The sequence below is a fragment of the Xenia sp. Carnegie-2017 genome, unplaced genomic scaffold (genome assembly GCF_021976095.1).
Source record: "Xenia sp. Carnegie-2017 unplaced genomic scaffold, XeniaSp_v1 HiC_scaffold_1, whole genome shotgun sequence".
Lineage (NCBI taxonomy): Eukaryota > Metazoa > Cnidaria > Anthozoa > Malacalcyonacea > Xeniidae > Xenia > Xenia sp. Carnegie-2017.
The window spans coordinates 9979706-9999120 of record NW_025813402.1 but is presented as its reverse complement, the minus strand read 5'-3'; the positions used below and the strand labels follow the sequence as shown (position 1 = coordinate 9999120).

Genomic DNA, 19415 nt, shown 5'->3' with positions numbered 1-19415 from the left:
CTTTCTTGTCTAGCAACGAAATTCTTGTATTTAAATAAAGCAATAAATAAGCGTTCAATGTAATGGAATAGGAATGGAAATTCATTTCTTCAAACTAGGTAAAAAAAAAACCCATCTATTTAAAGAAGTTGTAGCATTTTTGAAATTTTCGTATGGTTATGATGGTGATAATACCCACGCAATGTTAAAAAGAATATTTGCATCAAAGAACGCTTATTATTTATGCTTAAGTAATCTTATAGCTAGCTACTAAAAAGAAAACGTAAATGGATAGATTTTGCTTTGCAAACTGATTTTCTTCGGAAGTGTTTCGAAGTACTTTCTAAAAACTATTTTGCAGATACATGTATAATGAGAAAAACCGACACAATTTAGTAATAGCATCTAACAATTATAGAAATCACGGAACAAGTGCAGTTCAGTGGTGCACTATGTAGAAAACAGGTGCAGAGGTGCAGAGTGGTGCAGACATTTTGCAGACCATTATGTCCGCGAGGGGGGAGCACGTGCTCCCACGAAAGAAACACGCGTTTTGACTTGAGAATTTGAGACGAGCTACAGGGTTCATTTACAAAATGGAGGAAACGTTGAGCGACGGTCATCCACCAAGCCAAAAACTTTGCTCGATTCAAGCGAATTGTGTGAAAGTTATTAACAAAGACGGCGATTTTTCTGTTGTCCACAACAAACCACTTGAAGTTGTGGTGTGGTCCATAGACAATGAGCAATGTTTGGTGGATATTGTTCGCGGTAATCAATCATTTGGAAATACCTTTTTTATGTATTATTTGGCGTTATAACTCGTTTTGCCTCGATCGCTCCTTGTAAATTTTGATATGGGATTGTTTTTCTTTTATTTATATTTATAGGCGGTGAGAGCGTGTTATCCTTTACTGTGACGAAAGAAACGGGACATTATCAGGCAGGAGAACTGTTTTATATCGTCAGCTTGAAAGACTGCTCTCCTATGATGTGTTTTCCTAAACAGCAAGGTAGATAGACCGTTGCCATTCTGCAGAACAAGTAGCCACGGTTTCCTTCTGCGGTTAAAGCGTTAAGTTTTCACCCAACGGAAGTTTTTACGAGAGTGACACGTTCCGTAAAATGTTGACATTGTGCATGAATAAAATTAAGCCGGCCGTTTCCTCTTCGTAATCTTTATACGAATATAGCATCTATATTTCGATTAGTATACAACCTCAACTCTCCCTTTACACAGTCTGTGACTGTCTGACTGTGTTTAATTTAACTTCCCATTTGATTCTTTTGTAACTACCAGTCTACCATCTGGTCTGCTTATTCCATCACCTCAGCATGATGGAAGAAGAAAACTGGAGCTACATGGTATGACCATTCTTGAACTCTAAATTTTTGCTCTCTTATTCAGCTCGAAGGAGCTATTCTTAAAATGATACATAGTTGACCAAAACCAAAAAAATTGTCAGATCAATATGAAAAATAACCCATTGATACAAGTAAAGCAAGCCACAAGATTAATACATACTAATATAGATCAAAAAATTTTCGTTTGGTGGTGGAATCTACATTTTAGCATTTGCAAGACATTTGTTAAAATATAATCAATGCCCAAAGTACCTTGTTTTTCCTATGTGTGTGTGGGAATTTTGCTGTTGTGAAAAATTATGTAACAGAATTAAAAGATTTGAACCATTGAATTTTAACTTGCCGAGTGACATGTTCATATGAGAATTTTTCATGTACAGTATTTACATGTAATAGCATAGTTTCTTGTGCAATTTGGAAAACATGGAGTCATTGACAATTTTGAAAAGTTTTTGAAAAACTCTTTGTTTACAATTTTCCAAATTGGCACTTGAAATCATGTCATTGCGTACTTTTATACATATTTTAACAGAAAATTTTGCAAACTCATGCATATAATTCCCTGTAGTATTTATGTTTTGTGTGTAGTAGACAAAAAGCTACTATTTCAAAATTTAAACAACCAATTTTCTTACAAAACTAATTTTTTGTTGAGTGATAAATTGGTTACAAGGTTGCTCCATAAATTTTACAGTAATGTTGCATTATATGACTATATGTGAGCAGTAATAGCAAACACATTTGCAAGTGCTGTTTGCATAACCAATTTGTGTGTTTGGATGAAAATAGTGAGCTTTTGTTTTTCAGATGTGATTTATCTCAAACGTGTAATAAGTGACTGTACTGGCACCAGTAAAGAATCAGTTTTCACTGAGAGGACCGAGGATAGTTCGGCTGTACAATATTTCCAGGTTAGAATTAGTGCCATCATTAGCTTTCTAATTATTTTCTTAATGAACATTTGATCATTGTAAACTGTCAAAGAGAGACAATTTATCTTATAAGTAAAGTATTTATAATTTGATTGGTCAAGACACAATCCACCCTTGCTATATTTGCTTACATATAGGCATAGTTGAGGGATTTCAAAATGTTGAAAGCTAAAAGCCTTAATTTTTGAAGAAATTGATATCTGTGAAAGATGTTGATTGTGTAGCAAATATGGATTGACTAAATCTGCGCATTTGAATAACAATACTAAGTTAAAATGATTAACAAAAAATTGCCAAACACATTGTCTGGTCACTGTTGTCATTTTGTCTTGGGATGAGAGCTGTCAGCAGGGGTGCACATTAAGGGATGTGATGCCCTCAAGCTTTTGTGAAGTATGTTTAAAATTTTGGTCCATAAACCGATAGAGAACAAAGAAAGTTGGTCTCTCTAGAATTTTGGGCTAGACTTTTCTATGAGATAAAGACACTTTTTAAGAGTCAGTCCCAGAACATAAAGCTGTCCAAGTTTTTTTTGGGGGTGCAATCTTGGCTTTAGATTTATATGCATTGGAAATACAAATGACTTCTTGAAGAAATGTTAGTGCTTAAAGTTAACTTGTTAATTATTTTGGTGATTTATCGACTCGTTAAGCAAGTATGATTTCATTTATACAAACAAACAAACAACATTTGTATTCCGGCCAGTATTAATCCCCGCCAGGGGGGTTGACCGGTCCATGAACTTTTCTACGCCAAATGCCTCTATCTCTCGCCATATCTCTCGTTATACCCATCGCCTTCATATCACTGTTCACAGCATCCATCCATCTCTTTCTCGGTCTACCTCGTTTGCAGACTCCATCAACATTCATATGCAACGTTCTACGAATTTCAGCACTTTCTTCCCTCCTTTCCACATGCCCAAACCACCTCAAACGCTGGCGCCTTACCCAATTCTCGATACACTCAACAACTATATACTCAACTATGATTTCATTTATAGTTCTATGGATATCTTTCTCAACAACAAAACATGATGCAGGTGTGTCTACTAACTTTTTCATGCATGTTTACGCTCTAGATTTTCATTTGCATGTTTAAAATTCCTTCTTGAAATGATTCCCATGTGCATAAATGATAAAACTCATATTATCCTTCGTTCCCCCTCACTTTCTCTTTGCCATCGTTTTGGTCATTTCTCTGACTAATAATGTGATTTTCTCTTTCCCAATTTTTTTTGCATTCTTGCATTTATGCAGTAAGAACTCATTTTCTTATTTTTAATGCTTGTAGGATTATATTCGAACGTCTACATATCAAAAAGCGATGCTACAAAACGAAGTTGATTTTAAAGATAAGGTTAGCTATTAATCTGTTTTACGTTTTCCCTGTCTGCTCGAACGTCCAGTGAGTAGCCTTTCATTTTTTTCATTTTGACTACAGGACATATTATTGATAAATGTTTGTACGTATACAGCATTACTAGTACCACATATTTTTTATTTAGACTCGTTGTTTGTTTAGTGTGAACGTTATTCAAACTTTCTCTTTGAGAAATCCTGTCTGATCGTCAAATGAGAATGTTCAGATCAATGCCATATGTTCCGTTGTGTTTCTTTAGTAAACTTATTAAATATTACTTTTTTTTACTTTTATGGTAAAATATGTATTATTCATGCTCGACTATATCAAATTACTTTTTTTATAGTGGAAATGGTGTTTACATAATGAAAATTTTGTCTTTAGTGCTTTAGAGAATATATTTTACCTAGATAGTAACATATAATCTTACCGACATAATATCAGAAGCCGTAAGTTTCACATTAACACAGCGAAGTGGGTTTGTCAAACAAACGTATGTCTAACAATCTCCTCAAAAAGTCGTTCAACTTTTAGCCTCTTGTGTTGTGTTTTTTGTTGGAAATGAGTGAGGATTAAGCAAACTGTGCGGATGTGTTTTTGCATCAAAAGTAAGCATTTCAAAGTTGAAATTTGAAAATATAGATGTTTGTGGATGCTTGACTCTGAGGATGACATACGGTAAGGTTGTCGAAACGTCAGTCAACATCAACATCAACAGTCCTTCTCAGGACTCTACTCACCTGTACGATTTATATATTGATACTCCACATAGCATGTAACTATACTCCCGGATTCAAACCACTTTATTAAAAACACGATTGGCCAGATTTGCATTTTCTACACTCGGTGCCCTTCGACGAAGAATATAGAGCGTTTTTAAGGCGGACTGCCTTGACAATTGAAACGTTAAAATTCTAATTTTTCTCGACCTATTAAAATTGAAGAGAACCAGGAGTATCACTGGTGCAAGGCTCTATTTCAATATAAATTTATGTATGGTTGCTCTTTAATGACTGTAATGATAGATCGAAACTTGTTTTGCAATTCCATATGGCCACATAATTTGTCTATTGACGTGATGGAATGAAGTAATTTTCATGAAAGTCAATTTTCAATATTGTTCGGTGAAAAACGTGTTGTTTTGCAACTCGCTCACCTTTATCAACTCATTGTTATTGATAGTAACTATATTCTGTTTATACAGGTAGTACTTGATGTTGGTGCAGGAACTGGTAAGGTTACACGTAATGAAGTCCGGCATCTTTTTGACAACGTATACGTAGCTATTGCATACATTAAGTGAATATTGTTTAGGTATTTTATCGTTTTTTGCCATCCAATCCGGAGCCAAGAAAGTTTATGCTGTTGAAGCGAGTACCATGGCAGTTCATTGTGAGGTAATGTTTCATCGTTATCGTAGATGGCTAACGATTATTGAGGATAGTTTGTGATTACTCAAAGTGCTCGTGACCACATTTAGGTCAGGTTTTTGTTCATTCTGGCAAATATATCACAAACACCTAGTCAAAATGACTAGTTATTTTGTAAATGATGCGTTGTCATAAAGTGTTTTTACGAAATATGTCTTATTCATAACTACTCAAGCACTGCGCAGGTACAAGAAAAGCATCTCGTAAAATAAACTTAAATGAGTTCCACTGACGTGTTCCTGGGTTCCAGTCCCCAAATGTTAATTGCTTTTATTACAAAATATGAACGTTATAACTTTATATGTGATGTTGTTCTCCTAATAACATTATGATTTTAAAAATACTCATTTTATCTAAAATCAAAGTTATAAAACCAATAACTCGTTATAACATACGCGAAAACCTCAAGTTTTCATTAGTTTTTTTTCTGCAATGATTTTTAGCTTCGTGAGCAGGTCTTTCTCGTTCAGTTGGTCATATGCTATACTTGTATTCAAACGCTTTAACGTTTTTAACTTTTGCTGCTAATCTCGTTAATTTCGTTCGAAGATTCAAATATTCTCGTTTTGTGGCTGTTTCGCATGTTTTACCCTGATGATAAATACCATGTGTATCTTTGTTGCAGACTTTGACGAAAGCCAACGGATTGAAAGATAAAATGCACGTAATTGCGGGAAAACTAGAAGAGGTAACTATATCATGTTATTTTTGTTGTTAGTAGAGTTGATAAACGCATAATGCAGTGGATGTAATTTATACGTCTTTAACACTGTTTTTGCCACAAGGGGAGCGCGTACATTTTTATTCTTCATTGCTTTAATTGGCACTATTAAAACGCAACATAAATTCGTTGTCAACATTTTTTTAATAATTTATCTCGTATGAAAAAATGGTTATGATTTGCGCTTTTTGACCAAAAATGGCGGCTAGATACCCACGTGACCATATTTACCCAATCACCATGTTCTTCATGCGAAATGCAGAGAACGATACGTGTCCAAGTCTTATAAATACAGGACTTCGGATAAACGCTGCGATTACGCCTGAGAGAGCATGACGTCAGTCAATTGATTGAAGAGATCATTTAATTGCTTCAATTTCATCAACATGCCATAGTCATTGGGATCATTGTTGTACATGCAGACGTTTTGCTACGGACAACTGCGAACTTGAGAAAATCATAAAAGTTGCAGCATAGCTACGTATAATTGTTTTAGCGACAATGAAAAAAGCGATTTTCATCATCTCGCATACGTACTTGTAAAGGAAAGATGCGTTCACTGTTCAGCAACCCTGTTGTCATGAAGCATGGCTGCCAGCGTGTGTTAGTGGCCGATTGTCCGAATATTTATTAAACGTTTTAAGTTGATGAAATAATACACGCCCATCATTACGCTGTTATTATGTTTAGGGAAAGCCGAATGAGAAACAGGCTCTCTCCAACCATCTTGAGTTGATTAGAATTTGTCTTATTTTCCTATTGCTCATTTGAATAACAATACTAAGTTAAAAGAATTAGCAAAAATTGCCACACACAATGTCTGGTCACTCTTGTCATTTTGTCTTGGGAGGAGAGCTGTCAGCAGGGGCGCGCATTAAGGGATGTGATGCCCCCAAGCTTTTGTGAAGTATGTTTAAATATTTGGTCCATAAACCGATAGAGAACGAAGAGAAAGCCGATTGAGAAACTGTCTGTCTCCAACCATCTTGAGTTCATTAAAGCTTGTCTTATTTTCCGATTTGCCTGGCGCTTTAGTGAGGAATATCCTGAGATATATTTGCACTTCAAATGCGTATCATTTACCCGATATATCTTAATATCTGTATATTCAACCGAGTATATCTTATAGACTGATTAATAGAAGCTAGTTGTTCAAATTAGCCAGATTGAAAAGCGCACGACATCGAAAATTTTACATATTACCTTTCGCTAAAGCAAAAGTACTTCATTCATTCAACCTCCAAATGCGTCAGTGTATTTTTTGTAGATTGAAATTCCTGAGAAAATTGATATGATCATATCGGAACCGATGGGATACATGCTTGTTAACGAACGCATGCTCGAAAGTTTTCTACACGCGAAAAAATGGTTAAAGCCCGAAGGTTTGTGATTACTTTTTCATTTAGCTGTACATACACGTAGCTGTATAAGCTTATATATAATGAGCTTAAGAGGCATTTCTTGTAACGACACCATCCAGGTTCAATGCCTTTGCACGTTTCTTCCTACGTATGAAATGACTTGTCAAAGACTCAAAGTTACTTACATATAGGTCAAGTCGATGGATAAAATATTTTTATTAATTAAGTGAGGTCCGTATTGTGAGGTCCATACTAAAAAAAGGTTTTCTCGGCCTTTCAAAAGTGGCCTGAGGCCGAAGGCCAAGTGAAATTACTTTCAGTGAGGACCGGCTTAAATGGCTTAATACTTTTTCGACCTGATACTTTTCTATGGAAAAAATATTTCCGCTCGTTCTCAAAAAGGGCCCGAGGCCGCAAGCCAAAGGAAAATATTTTTCTATCTGGATCTCCTAGTCGGTAAATAACATCTATATCTTGCAAGTATATAAAATGGCAAAGCTTGCGTGATTTTACGAACAGCCATAGCTTAGAGTTTTATTAAACGTTGTTTCTTTTTAGTTTCAGACTTTCGACATTTTCATATTTTCTTTAAAAGTCGCATAGGGCATATGATTCGTAAATTTTACTACTTCAATTATTTTCATTTGACAGAACTTTTAATATGACAGCATGTTTTTTAAAACAGTTTAAGCGTATGGATTTTCATTCCCAAGATATTGAAGTTTTTGTAAAGTGCGGCTTACACAACTTTTGACGTCATTTTGCATAATGAGTCGCTACAAAGTTTTCTGGTGTCCTGGCAACTTTTGCTTGAAATGATCTGGCAATTTTTTGTACCTTTAACTCTTCAATATAAAAGGAACTCTGCTCGGTTGAAGTAACATGTCAGCAAATACACCTGCTCTTTCAAATTCTCATTTTCCAATGTGACTTCACAAGTTGTGCTAAGCGTCCATTACATAAGCTAAAATATCTTGAAAATGAAAAGAGATAGGAATTAACATTTTAAGAGAAAGACTGTGATTTTCAAAGTTTTGCTCAATAAAAATATAATCTAAGTAGCATGTCTTTTAAATTCTCTCGCCGTTGTCAATCTTCCTTTATGAGGCGTATGTGTAGCAAAGTATGCGAAGATATTAATTTCTAGCGATTTTATTTAGGAAAAATGTTTCCCAGTCAAGGCAATATGTACGTTGCACCATTTATGGATGATGCGCTTTACATGGAACATTACTCTAAAGCGAACTTTTGGTAATATAGCATGGAGTTCTTTGTACTTTTCAACTTTAATCAATGCTGTTTGGAGATTACGTACGTAAGCTGGTGTTTTAAAAGCCCTTTAATTTTACCTTTCGAAAGATCATAATTATTATGCGAAGTTGTTGCTCGTGAAATATGATTCGAAAAAATATCTTGCGAATTTTTCAAAATTGAGGCATACTTAATGTTTCAAACTTTTATAAATTTGCCTCGCTTCTAGAACAACATGGATTCACTTTTTTCCAACTGCCGTTGCTGATCGTACTTTTTTATACTTTATCTTACGGTGTCAATGCTCGAGGAAATGTTTTCTATTTTCCCCTCTGGTCGTTCATAACTGTATTCGATCCTTCTTTATGCGCAGGTTTCAGCCATCGTTTTATGGAGTCAATCTTACTCAGCTAAGGGAGAAAGCCATCGAAGAATACTTTAAACAGCCTATTGTTGTAAGTCGGAATTTCTGTGTGATTGCAATTTTATGGAATTTTGTGCATGTGTCTGCATTCTTACTTGTGTTTTGAATCTAGGATCCGTCAAAATAAACAACTGCCGCACGTTTTTGTATATATTTACATTACTAAGCTCCTTAGAGGCAAATCTATTGGTGGAATTATATTCTTTAGAAATTCAAAACCAATGAAATCTTTCTAAATTTTGAATTTAAAATTGAGTGCTATAATTTATTTTGACGAACGCTAGATCCGCTGCTTAAGATGATATCAATTCGTTCTGAAACTCTGTACACAAAAGTTTGTGGCAATGTTTCATGTAATATTTTCTACTTTTCAGGATACCTTCGATGTTCAAATTCTGCTAGCAAAACCCATAACCCATGTAATAAACTTTTTAACCAGTTCAGAAGAAGATTTGCACAGGTAGTTAACGTATAAAGTCATGTAAAAAAGATGTGACGTAAATTTTTTTTCGTCTCGGTTATGTTTGAGAATGTCAAAAACAGCATAACACAAAACACGTCACATTTTCCTTAAAAAAATGTGTGTCAAAAAAGTTCGTATTGGTTGACATCGATTCTTTAAGTGCTGTTAAACACAACAAGGGATTCAGTGTCCTTTTTTAGACATTTCCGGGTATACTGTATTGTATTAGTACAGTTTCGGATTAAATATTCGTGAAGTAACGATTGTTGTAAATTTTAGTGCCATACCCCTCCCGGTGGAGAAGAAGACTCACTATCGTGAACGTAAAATTTTGTTTCTTTGTACTGAAATTTGCTTTCTGTTGTCGTTATTTTAGGATTGTCATTCCACTGAACTTTACAGCGTTGACTGCTGGTAATGTTCACGGTTTGGCCTTCTGGTTCGATGTCGCTTTTCATGGAAGCACGTAAGTCTTTGAAATGCTGCGTTGTTTCTTCATGTGCAGTTGCAGGGGTGGTCGTGGGATTTTGAGAGATTTCGAATCAATTATCCATCATTCTTGTAAAAATGTGATAACTAGTGGCTGGATGTACTCTGTTTTTTGTGATTTCTGACTGATAACAGCCACCCACCACCATCGACCAAATCAATGATGGATGCTTGAAGAATGTTTACCTCCTTTACAGCGATTCATTTCTCTCTTAAATTCTCTCTTACGATGTTTCGCCAAAAAGCATTGCATTTTCGAGCACTGGTAAACATAGTTTTTTAATAATTCTCGAGGAAGCATGTGTTGATTGACAACATGTTCCTCCGCTGTGTACCAAAAAAATGATATGTGTCATTAGCCCTCCCAGGAGATTTGTTTTCTCACACGCGCGTGGCTTTGTGGGATTTACTAAACGTACTACATCGTTGAAGGATCGAACGGCGTGTTTAATAATAGGACGTGTTTTGAGTAACATTTCGGTTATGGCACTGAATGTTGGATTTGAGGCTTACGTAAAAGATCGTTTTTAGCTACATTTCGCTTTTAATTTTGTTACGCAGTGGTAAAAAAAATCGAACGGAAAACTTGTCATAGAAATTCTTAATTTCGGAATTTTTAAACACAAATAATTAAGTAAACTTTAGAAAGTTCGCCACCTCTTTTACAATGGTTTTATATGTACACGCGTCAACTATTGTTGAAATTATCAACGCATCCCCTGTGGGGGGGAGGGATGAGATTTTTGTAAAAGTTTGAAGTTTCAGAGCGTTTTCTGATAAGTTACGATAGCAATGTTTGAAGCATAAAATTTTACGTTTCGCCACATTAAGATGACGTATCTACACAAAATAATGCATCTGTTATAAATTATTACAAACTTATGCAATTATTTTGGTCGGTAAAATCCGAAGTATCAAATTGAACAAAGTAAAAACTTGCCATCAATACCGTTTAAATTACATCGCAAGGATTTCTTATTTTTGTCGATATGAAAAAAATCTTTTTGATTCGGCTATTGTCGATAGCGTTTTTTCAGAATGAAACTTTATATCAAAAAATAATGTCTACCTGCTATTCAACTCTGTGTAATCGTCCAAACTTACTTTTGAGCTGTAAAATAAAACAAATTTGTATTGTGTATTCCGTGAAACAAACTAAAGCCTTTCAGATACTATGAAGCACTTTCATGACAATACCTTCTTCAAAGTACAAAGTAGCTTACTTTGGCATTAGGGATTCGACTCAAGCGTTCGTAAATGATCACACATGATCGAAGTATGATGCTCACGTGGCGAGCATTAATTTCATTTTACAATAAGTAGAGATATACCACGTGTAAGTGGTTAAGAACTAACAGAGCTGACATTTTCAGGCGATCCGTGTGGCTTTCCACGGCACCGCAAGAGCCTCTTACTCACTGGTACCAGGTATTTCAGTAGCCATTTTTTATTAAAGGTGTATAGACCACTCTCACAATAAGGTATTGACGTATTCCCTCTGTTTAAAGTTGTCTTATTGCTCGTTGGGGGGAGGGGAGTTAAACGATAATACAAAATCAGAGAGTTTTCGAGAAAAATGGACGAAACAATTTTTCTGGTGGCTTATTAATTAGAGAGAAGGGACTACGAACGCCAACTATCTATTCAATTGAGGGAAAACTTTTGTTGCTAGAACGTAATCTTTTTGTAAAAATTTTGCCCATGAGGACGATAATGAAAAATTTTCAATGTTTATTTTTAGTCGTGTATGTTACTTATGACACGTGTAATGAAACATGACTGTTCTCATACAATGCCACATGTGAGACTACATTCCGTGAATTTCGTTGTGCTATTTGCTAACCATTTATAATACGCAAATATGTCCACCAAACACTGTTCTCGAGTCGCCCCGGTTGAACGCCCGATGGGTGTCTTGTTTGGAATGATTGTGGTAAACACTTTGCTGTTGTTTAATTTGTCCTCGGTGGTTTGTTCGTTTAATAGTTGAATCGAATTATTTACGAACAATTTCCCACCATCGTACGCGTTCCGAAGATTCTGCAGAGTACGAGTTGTTTTGATTTAAATTGATCACTAATCCTTTTTATTATCATGGGGCATGGTGCTCGCCATTAACATTCACTGAAAATTTATACTCCAATATGTTTATTTTGCCATTTGACTCTGACTCTGTTTGGTCCTAGCGAATCAATGAAAAGGTGAAAGATATTGGTATGAAATGATTTTGTGATTTGGAATGCCAATCACCAACATGAGAATTGACAAACACAAAGGGCCAAATAAAGGGATCAAATTTGCGCTTTGTACAATAAGGAATTATAACTTTATTTAGTGTTAAACAGAGGATTGAACAATGCTTTAACTGAGCAGAGATGTTGAAGAAAAGTGATGTTTCTTTGCTATCTTTGTTTTGAAAGTGGTCTATTCGCCTTAGCATGATAAAGTTCGAACTTGTAGCGGCCAACTGTCTGTTTATGAGTTCATATACAGTCAAACCTGTATGCAGCGTCCGCTCTCTGCTAAATGCAGGTGTCGTATCAAAGGTTCTCTTCACCATGCCTCTCCTCGTTAGGAGATAACGAAAATATATAAATCAAGAGGTTTCATTAGATACGATAAAATGTTATGAAGGTTTCATTACTAATAATATGACATTAATTTCGGCACTTATTGGAGTGTCCTCTTAATGGAGTAGTCGCTTAGTGCAGGGCCGCTTAATACATGTTTGACTGTAGATACGGCCCAAGTATTGTTGAGGAAATGACAATTTTGTTGTGTTGAAAGATGTGTGTTTTAATTGTCGCTAAAATTCGGAAAGCATGAGTTATTTAAATAAAAAAAACATGTCATTTGTGTGCAGACTGTAAGTTTTCGTATTATATGTAAGTTTTTATTTTGTTCGATTTGTGTCTGATGATTTCTCCCCTCCATGTGGTAAGGAATTCGTAGTTTTTATGTTCATCTTTCTGACAACTCGCTTGAGATTTCTATTGGATCTTGGTGTATCTAAGCAATTGATAAAGCCAGAACGCAACAAGTGCCTGATAAGGACTGGAAACGAGTAATCTAGTTAATTGAATAAAAGATAAAGTGTAAATTTACAGAAAATTTCTCGGAAAACCTTCAGACGGAATTGGAAATAAATGACAAGTAACTATAATCAAATTTCAACATTTGCCTGGGTATGGTAAATCATCCAATGAAAGGGAACGATGGTTAAGAAAGGTTAAGTCACAGTATAGTGAATATACAGTAGAGCCACTCTATTAAAATTTTTTCGTGCCATGCATATCTTATTACACATGTTATTACTATAGTGGCAGCCAGTGAATTGCTTTTTTGACCAATAGGAATGATGAAATGGTTGACGGCAGCTAGTAATCTAATTAAATATACAGCAGCCAGTTGCACACGAATTGGAACTACTGTATATTCTCAACCCTGTGATTAAGTTAAGAGCCCTAACCAACCCAGAAAAATAAGCTCTCTGTGCGCACGACTTTTCACACTGTGTAGGAGTTCCAATGAATTTGTAAGATCAGTGCAAATCGAACGCCACTTTCTGTTTTTTAATTTTGTCCAGGTGCGCACGCGTAATAGTGTAAATCATACTGTAGCTACATTGCTTAAACCTATCTTTTACATTATTGTTAAAAGTATAGAACTATGCAATGCTGTTTTTGATTAAAAGATTGTTTTACGGTAAATTTGTCTTGCAATCTATTCAGATCTCATCCTATAGAAGCAGAGCAATTTGTTATATCTTCCTTGCGGAGGGTCGTGCATAATTTGTCAACATGTTCATCGCCTACGACACACTTGGCTAAAATTGCTTGCCTGCGCTTTTGCGAAATGATTGCTCAGCTTATGATTCCTCAAGTAGGCGGAGATCCGAACTGATTATTGAAACTCTAAAAATGTATCTTCTCTTGAGAGTTAAGTTTATCTAAAATTTGAATGAAACTTAGTTCACTGATTGGAAATAAAAAGTATCTAATTATTTCCATCATACTTTTTATAACCAGATTACCTCGATGTACAATTTTTTTGCCATCTTACTGCTAAAATTGATATGCCGAAAGCTAATGAGATACTTGTACAACGTGTATAATTGTTCTTTATGACTGAAAAATTCAAAATTTCAACAAACTTACTTTGACTTACCAAAGACGAATCCGGTAATTTTCGACAAAAAAATCCAGTATGAAAGCTTGCATTCATAATGAACCTGTTTTCCAATAGTCGTGGTTGTGTTTCTCACGATTTAACATTTCTATCCATTAGAAGTGCACTCCTCGCAGGCTTTTGAAATTTCCTTCATAACTTACAATATTCTTCTTAATCTATGTTTTCCTCTCTACAGGTTCGGTGTCTACTGCCACATCCTGTCCACGTTCGAACTGGTCAAATATTACGTGGTCAAGTCTTGTTGCTAGCAAACAAAAAGTGAGTGTTGCACAAAGGTCGTGGCTCAAATCGGAAAAAAACATTGATGTGTATAGTATACTAAGTATATAATAAGTAACATACTACTTCTCCTTTCCCAGCTTCTTTATTAGGGGTGAGGTTTTCCATGCGCTGTTGTACAACACCATTCAACATGATTTTCCATGACATCCTTTTCTTTCTCACCCATGTTCCTCGTATAATCCCTCCCCCCTTCCATCCACCTCTAACACTGTCTTCCTTTTCTTCACTGCCCTCGCACTACCATCTTTCACATCTCTATTCCCACATCATCCCTCCTTTACTTTTCAATATTACGTTTCAAACCACTACAACCTCGTTTCCTTCAATCATCGTGATTTTTGTAGTTCTTCGAATGTACTCATTCCTGATTCTTTAGTTTCTAGTCATTCGAAGCGTCCAACTGACCATTCTTTCCTACTTAAAGCCTTTCCACTTGTTTCACTTTCACTGCCACCGTTTCCGTACAATACATCATTGCTGGTCTAGCAACACTCATATAACTCTCCTCTTTTATTTTAGCTGATGTTTTCTTATCACACAACACTTCGCTGTCTCTTAACTCTTGTTTTGTCAGTTTTATTCCTTGGCGAGTTTTGCAGTTTTCAAAACCCCCATTACAAACTGGCAGTTACACACACCTTTTTCATTCTCCTAGCTTTGGCTTTTTTGGAAGCGGCCTGTCGAACATCTTCGTTAAAAACTTTGCCAATGGATAAACAAGCTTCTTCTGAAATACCATCCGCACCAAATGTCTTCAGTTTTTCATCCTTTTTGTTGCTGTCGCAACCTCTTCTGGAAATTTTTCACCACCTCCTTTGTCACTTTCCACCCTCTTTAAACATTTTCCTCTTCTGTTTCCTATACTTGTCCATATGTTTTGTCAACTTAAACAGCTTCTTTTCCCCTCAAGCTGCTTATACAGCTCATCAAAAACTAAACTTGTTTTTCTTTTGCTAGCTCCATCTTCTTTTATTTTTTTCCATCATGTAAATCTTCGCTCAGGATTTCCTGATTTTCTTTGTTTCACACACATTTACAGTCTTCACTTCGCTCTCTGTCTTGCTTAGTCTCCTTCTCACTTACAGTGTTCGACTCAGTCCTTTACCTTCCTTAACCTTAAAGTTCTTAACTTCATTCCACTTTTCCCTTCTCACTAAGTTATTATCCACTTCCGTATTTTACACTATATTTACGTCCACTGTAGTATGTAATCCGACACTCCATCTTCATTTGGAAAAAAGTGTTACTGACTGCCAAGTCCATTCTCTCCACAATATCCTCTATAGGCCGCCGATCAACATTTCTTCTGCCAACTCCAAGACTAACTAATAACCCCTGTTACTTTTTCCAACATGCTCTTTTAAGTTGTTTTCTATTGTCTCAAACGGGACCTACCAGAATCTTTTCACACAACATCATCTATGTTGCTCTTTTTAGCAATTTATGAGTTTGCCTTTATTTTACGACGATTGCTTTTTCTTTACGCAACCCCAAATTGTGTAATTTAGTAATATAAAAAGTATATCTTAAGCACGAGTAAATATATAAAAAGTATAGTAAAATATGACGATTGGTGTGATCAGTTTGGCAAAACGTGTTTTTTTCCTATGTAATTTCCATTTAATTTTTTTTCATCATAAATCTCCAGGCAAAGCTATGATGTCGAGATTGAGGTGACGGTTGACGGTTCAAATGTCATTTCTCGAAATGTACTGGACTTGAAGAATCCTTACTTCCGATACACTGGTACACAAAGCAATCCGCCTACGGGAAATAATACGACATCACCAACCGAAACATACTGGTCTAGTATCCCTAATAACGTGGGAACGTCTTTGGGCCTTGTAAATCACGACTTCTCCGCTGGTGGCGTGATGACGAACGGAGTCGTACCATCCAATGCCACTTTTGGAGTGAACACATTGGGACTTCAAGGTACTCTTGTAAACTGTAACTGTTATTTGATCGTTCGAGGCAACTTTTTTTGAAAGCTAGTTTGCGTCGTGCAATTTAAGCGACGATATTATAGACGATGTATTATTATTATTCAAATGGCCGCCCCAACGGACAAAGAGTTCGATTTTTTTAACTCCTTTTTGGTAAGTGCGATACACATTTACTATATAGGTGTGTTTCGCTATGTGTATCACATGAGAAAGCGTTTGGAGGTGAACTATCGCACGTCCATGCTGAAAACGCTTCTTTACTTGGGCTTTATTTGTTTAATAGTACTTTTTTATAGCTGCAACCAATTTGTTAAATTTCATTAAAAGTGAAACTCAAAGACAAGACAAAAAAAGCATTGCATTAATACCATTTCGGGCGTATTGCCTCCCACTTTCGATCTAACTTAAAGTATTTTTACACATAATTTTGAACTTTTACGTCAATGAAAAGTTTGCTTTTTTCAAGCATTAAGTAGTACAAATCAATGTTATTTATTAAGTGGAATTAAGTTAATTTTGCCGCCATACTTGGCTATTTTCAGTGTGACCTTGGGACATCAAAGATACAGGTTCATGTTTCGCTTTTTTGTATTTTAAAATAGTTTTAGTTAGTTTGCTTTAGTGTGCCATCTTGACGAAGTCCTAACAATATGTTTGACATTCAAACCAATGTTAGCGATTTTGACATATAGTAGTGTCGTGTTATTGGTTTTAGTAACGCAGTATCTACGTCTGCTCATTCACGATCTCGTTTAGAAATGGATATCCTTACGAAAAGTGTAATGATTACGAAATGCTATCTAAATTAAGCAGAAGGTCCAACAAGACAGTCGAGAACTTGCAAGATAGTTCTAAACTAGTTATGTATATCTAAGCTGTAAAAACTTACTCACAACCTAAGAAAAAACAACAAATAAGCACAGCACTTTTGAGTAATCCACTACACTTGTCACTTGACTCTGAAGATGACTACCTCTAAGGTTGTAGAAACGTCAGTCAACATCAACACCGACAGTCTTCATGACTCTTCAAACCAGGACGATCTAGATCTACAAACATGTAACTTGTAAAATACTGTTACTGTTCCAAAATATAGTTGATGGCCATGTAATGTGGTTTTGAGAAACAATTACCATAGCTATTTGTACACGGAAAATTACGCGTTTCAATCTTTTTTAGGACAAGTTCTGGTGAATGGTATGCAAGGTGGGTACATCGTTGGCAATCATGGTGCGTACGCAATGCATGGAACTAACGGATGAAAGGGAAATCAACACATCATTTTACGATGAAGTAAAAAACCTGCAATTATCATGGATCATCTAGCACGGGCTCCGAAAATAACCCGAAAATATATGACAGTTACGAGAAGGCAGTGTAGTTTTAAAATCCTACTTTATGTCATGCGCGAACGTATAAATCCACAATAGCTCTGAACTCGCATTATTGCGATTTTTTTATCCCTCCAGTCTGTCTGAATCCTATAGTTTATATTGAATGTAGGATATATAATACGCTTGCTGGTCAAATAAACATTTGTAATATTTTCTTCGTAACAAACATCGCAGCATTCTAAATAAAAAAGCTCTGGATCTTTTTTCAATGTGTAATACAAGAAATGATGAATATGGCTGAGATTTTTTTGGCGTATCCGTGATTACATAAGTTGATCTTAAAAGAGAAAAAGTCTTTAGGATAGATTTTTTCGGATTCATTTGTAGTTTCAGAACAGTTCCGAAAGCAATAGTTTCAAATCACATCCGGTGGCGTAGCTAGCATGCAATTTGATCCTGCTGTGCAAATTTTTTTTGTTCTTCACTCACACACTTCAAAACCTAAAGATTTCTATAGAAATGAATTATTATAATAATGTGGAATTTACATAGCAACGCCAAAACATGCGGGCTGGCTACGCTACTGATAACATCATCAACGAAATGGTAAATTTGACGAACCTGCAGCAGACTATTGGTAAACTGATTAAAAGGTGCAATGTAGCTGTTTTATGAAGAATCGATTGTAAGAAAATCGATATTCTCAGCTTGCTTACAATTGACAGAAGAGCAAGGACAAACAGTGTAGCGAAAGAACGAACTACAGGCACGTGTTATTCACACCCAATTAGAAGTAAATCTAAAATCTACAAGCCATTAAATTGAATTCGAAATCAGTGCTAAAGGCAGCCTACTGTCTAGAAAGGTCACTTTATAGACAAGTCTCTGACGATAGAAACTGCATGTGGACGTTAACGCCTAGCTTCCAAAACTCGTAAAAAGTGGTGATTTAGGCTAAATGGCACCCGGTTTGTCTTTTATAACGGAAGCCAAAACCTAAATCAAAACGATTTCTGTTTGCCAAAGGCCTTCCCTGACGTCGGAGCTTATTCGCGTAATTAAACGATAAATTGAGTTTCTTATAAATTGAGGAGGCTTGATGTACGTAAAAATAGCTGAATATAACGACTTAGAGAACAAGGTTTCAATCGTAAACATTTACCCCATGCATTTTTACATTTTAAATGAATTTTGAAAATGGCGGGGTTAGGTGTAAGTTCTTACGAAATTTAAAAAAGGAGGGGTTAGCTGTAAGTTCTTATTTCTGAAATCTGAAAATAGTTCTAAATATCGCAAATATCATAGTGAATGGTAAAAGTAATATAATAAGTTGATAGTTCTTAAAAGAACTGTTTTAAGTAAAGAGCAGTAACCCGATAGTTCTAAATTAAACGACACGATGCATTTCGGCAGACTACTCCTCAGGTGTCAACGTCTGCTAAATGAAAATTGACAACCTAACGATATTTATAATGCCCCAAGAAAGAGTGTACCTCATCTCCAAAAGGGGAGATGACGCTCAAAACAGGGATGAATTAAAAACATAATCCTTTTGTCGGCAAAGAACGGGATTGGTTAACTTAATTAAAACAGCTTCCATGACGCGTAACTGAAAGAATGAACGGCATTTTTTAATGATTCTAAAACTGTGGTTCTGAATAAGAATCGGCGCAGTGGAAGTTATTCGAGAGATGTTTACCTATCGCGGAGTCACATGAAACTAAATTACTTTTCTTACAATCACGTTTTGGTTGTTGTCTTGAGAGGACCGTTCCATTTCTGATTGAAGTTGGTACATGCTGTTTGATCCTATTAGTCAGGCAGATAAGTGAAGAAAATTGAGTAAAAACTTACCATACCTAGGGGCAATTTCTTGTTATGCTAG

General features: G+C 35.7%; 1 protein-coding gene across 1 annotated transcript; it reads left to right on the top strand.

The window, feature by feature from the left end:
• The first annotated feature begins 549 nt into the window (after nucleotides 1-549).
• Nucleotides 550-17799, top strand: LOC124438360 (histone-arginine methyltransferase CARMER-like). The gene is made up of 17 exons (XM_046988457.1): nucleotides 550-750; nucleotides 870-992; nucleotides 2152-2255; nucleotides 3280-3318; nucleotides 3570-3635; nucleotides 4843-4870; nucleotides 4953-5035; nucleotides 5694-5756; nucleotides 7057-7171; nucleotides 8311-8401; nucleotides 8775-8856; nucleotides 9200-9285; nucleotides 9665-9754; nucleotides 11151-11205; nucleotides 14144-14226; nucleotides 15899-16185; nucleotides 17376-17799. The coding sequence occupies exons 1-17, from the start codon at nucleotides 576-578 to the stop codon at nucleotides 17456-17458; spliced, it is 1653 nt and encodes a 550-aa protein (XP_046844413.1). The 5' UTR covers nucleotides 550-575; the 3' UTR covers nucleotides 17459-17799.
• Nucleotides 17800-19415: the final 1616 nt, after the last annotated feature.

Excerpts from the sequence above, each read along its gene's own strand:
- LOC124438360 (XM_046988457.1), top strand. The coding sequence starts at position 576 with ATGGAGGAAACGTTGAGCGACGGTCATCCACCAAGCCAAAAACTTTGC. Across the intron at positions 2,256-3,279 it reads CGGCTGTACAATATTTCCAG|TTCTATGGATATCTTTCTCA; the intron begins GTTAGAATTAGT and ends TTTCATTTATAG. Across the intron at positions 14,227-15,898 it reads TTGTTGCTAGCAAACAAAAA|GCAAAGCTATGATGTCGAGA; the intron begins GTGAGTGTTGCA and ends ATAAATCTCCAG.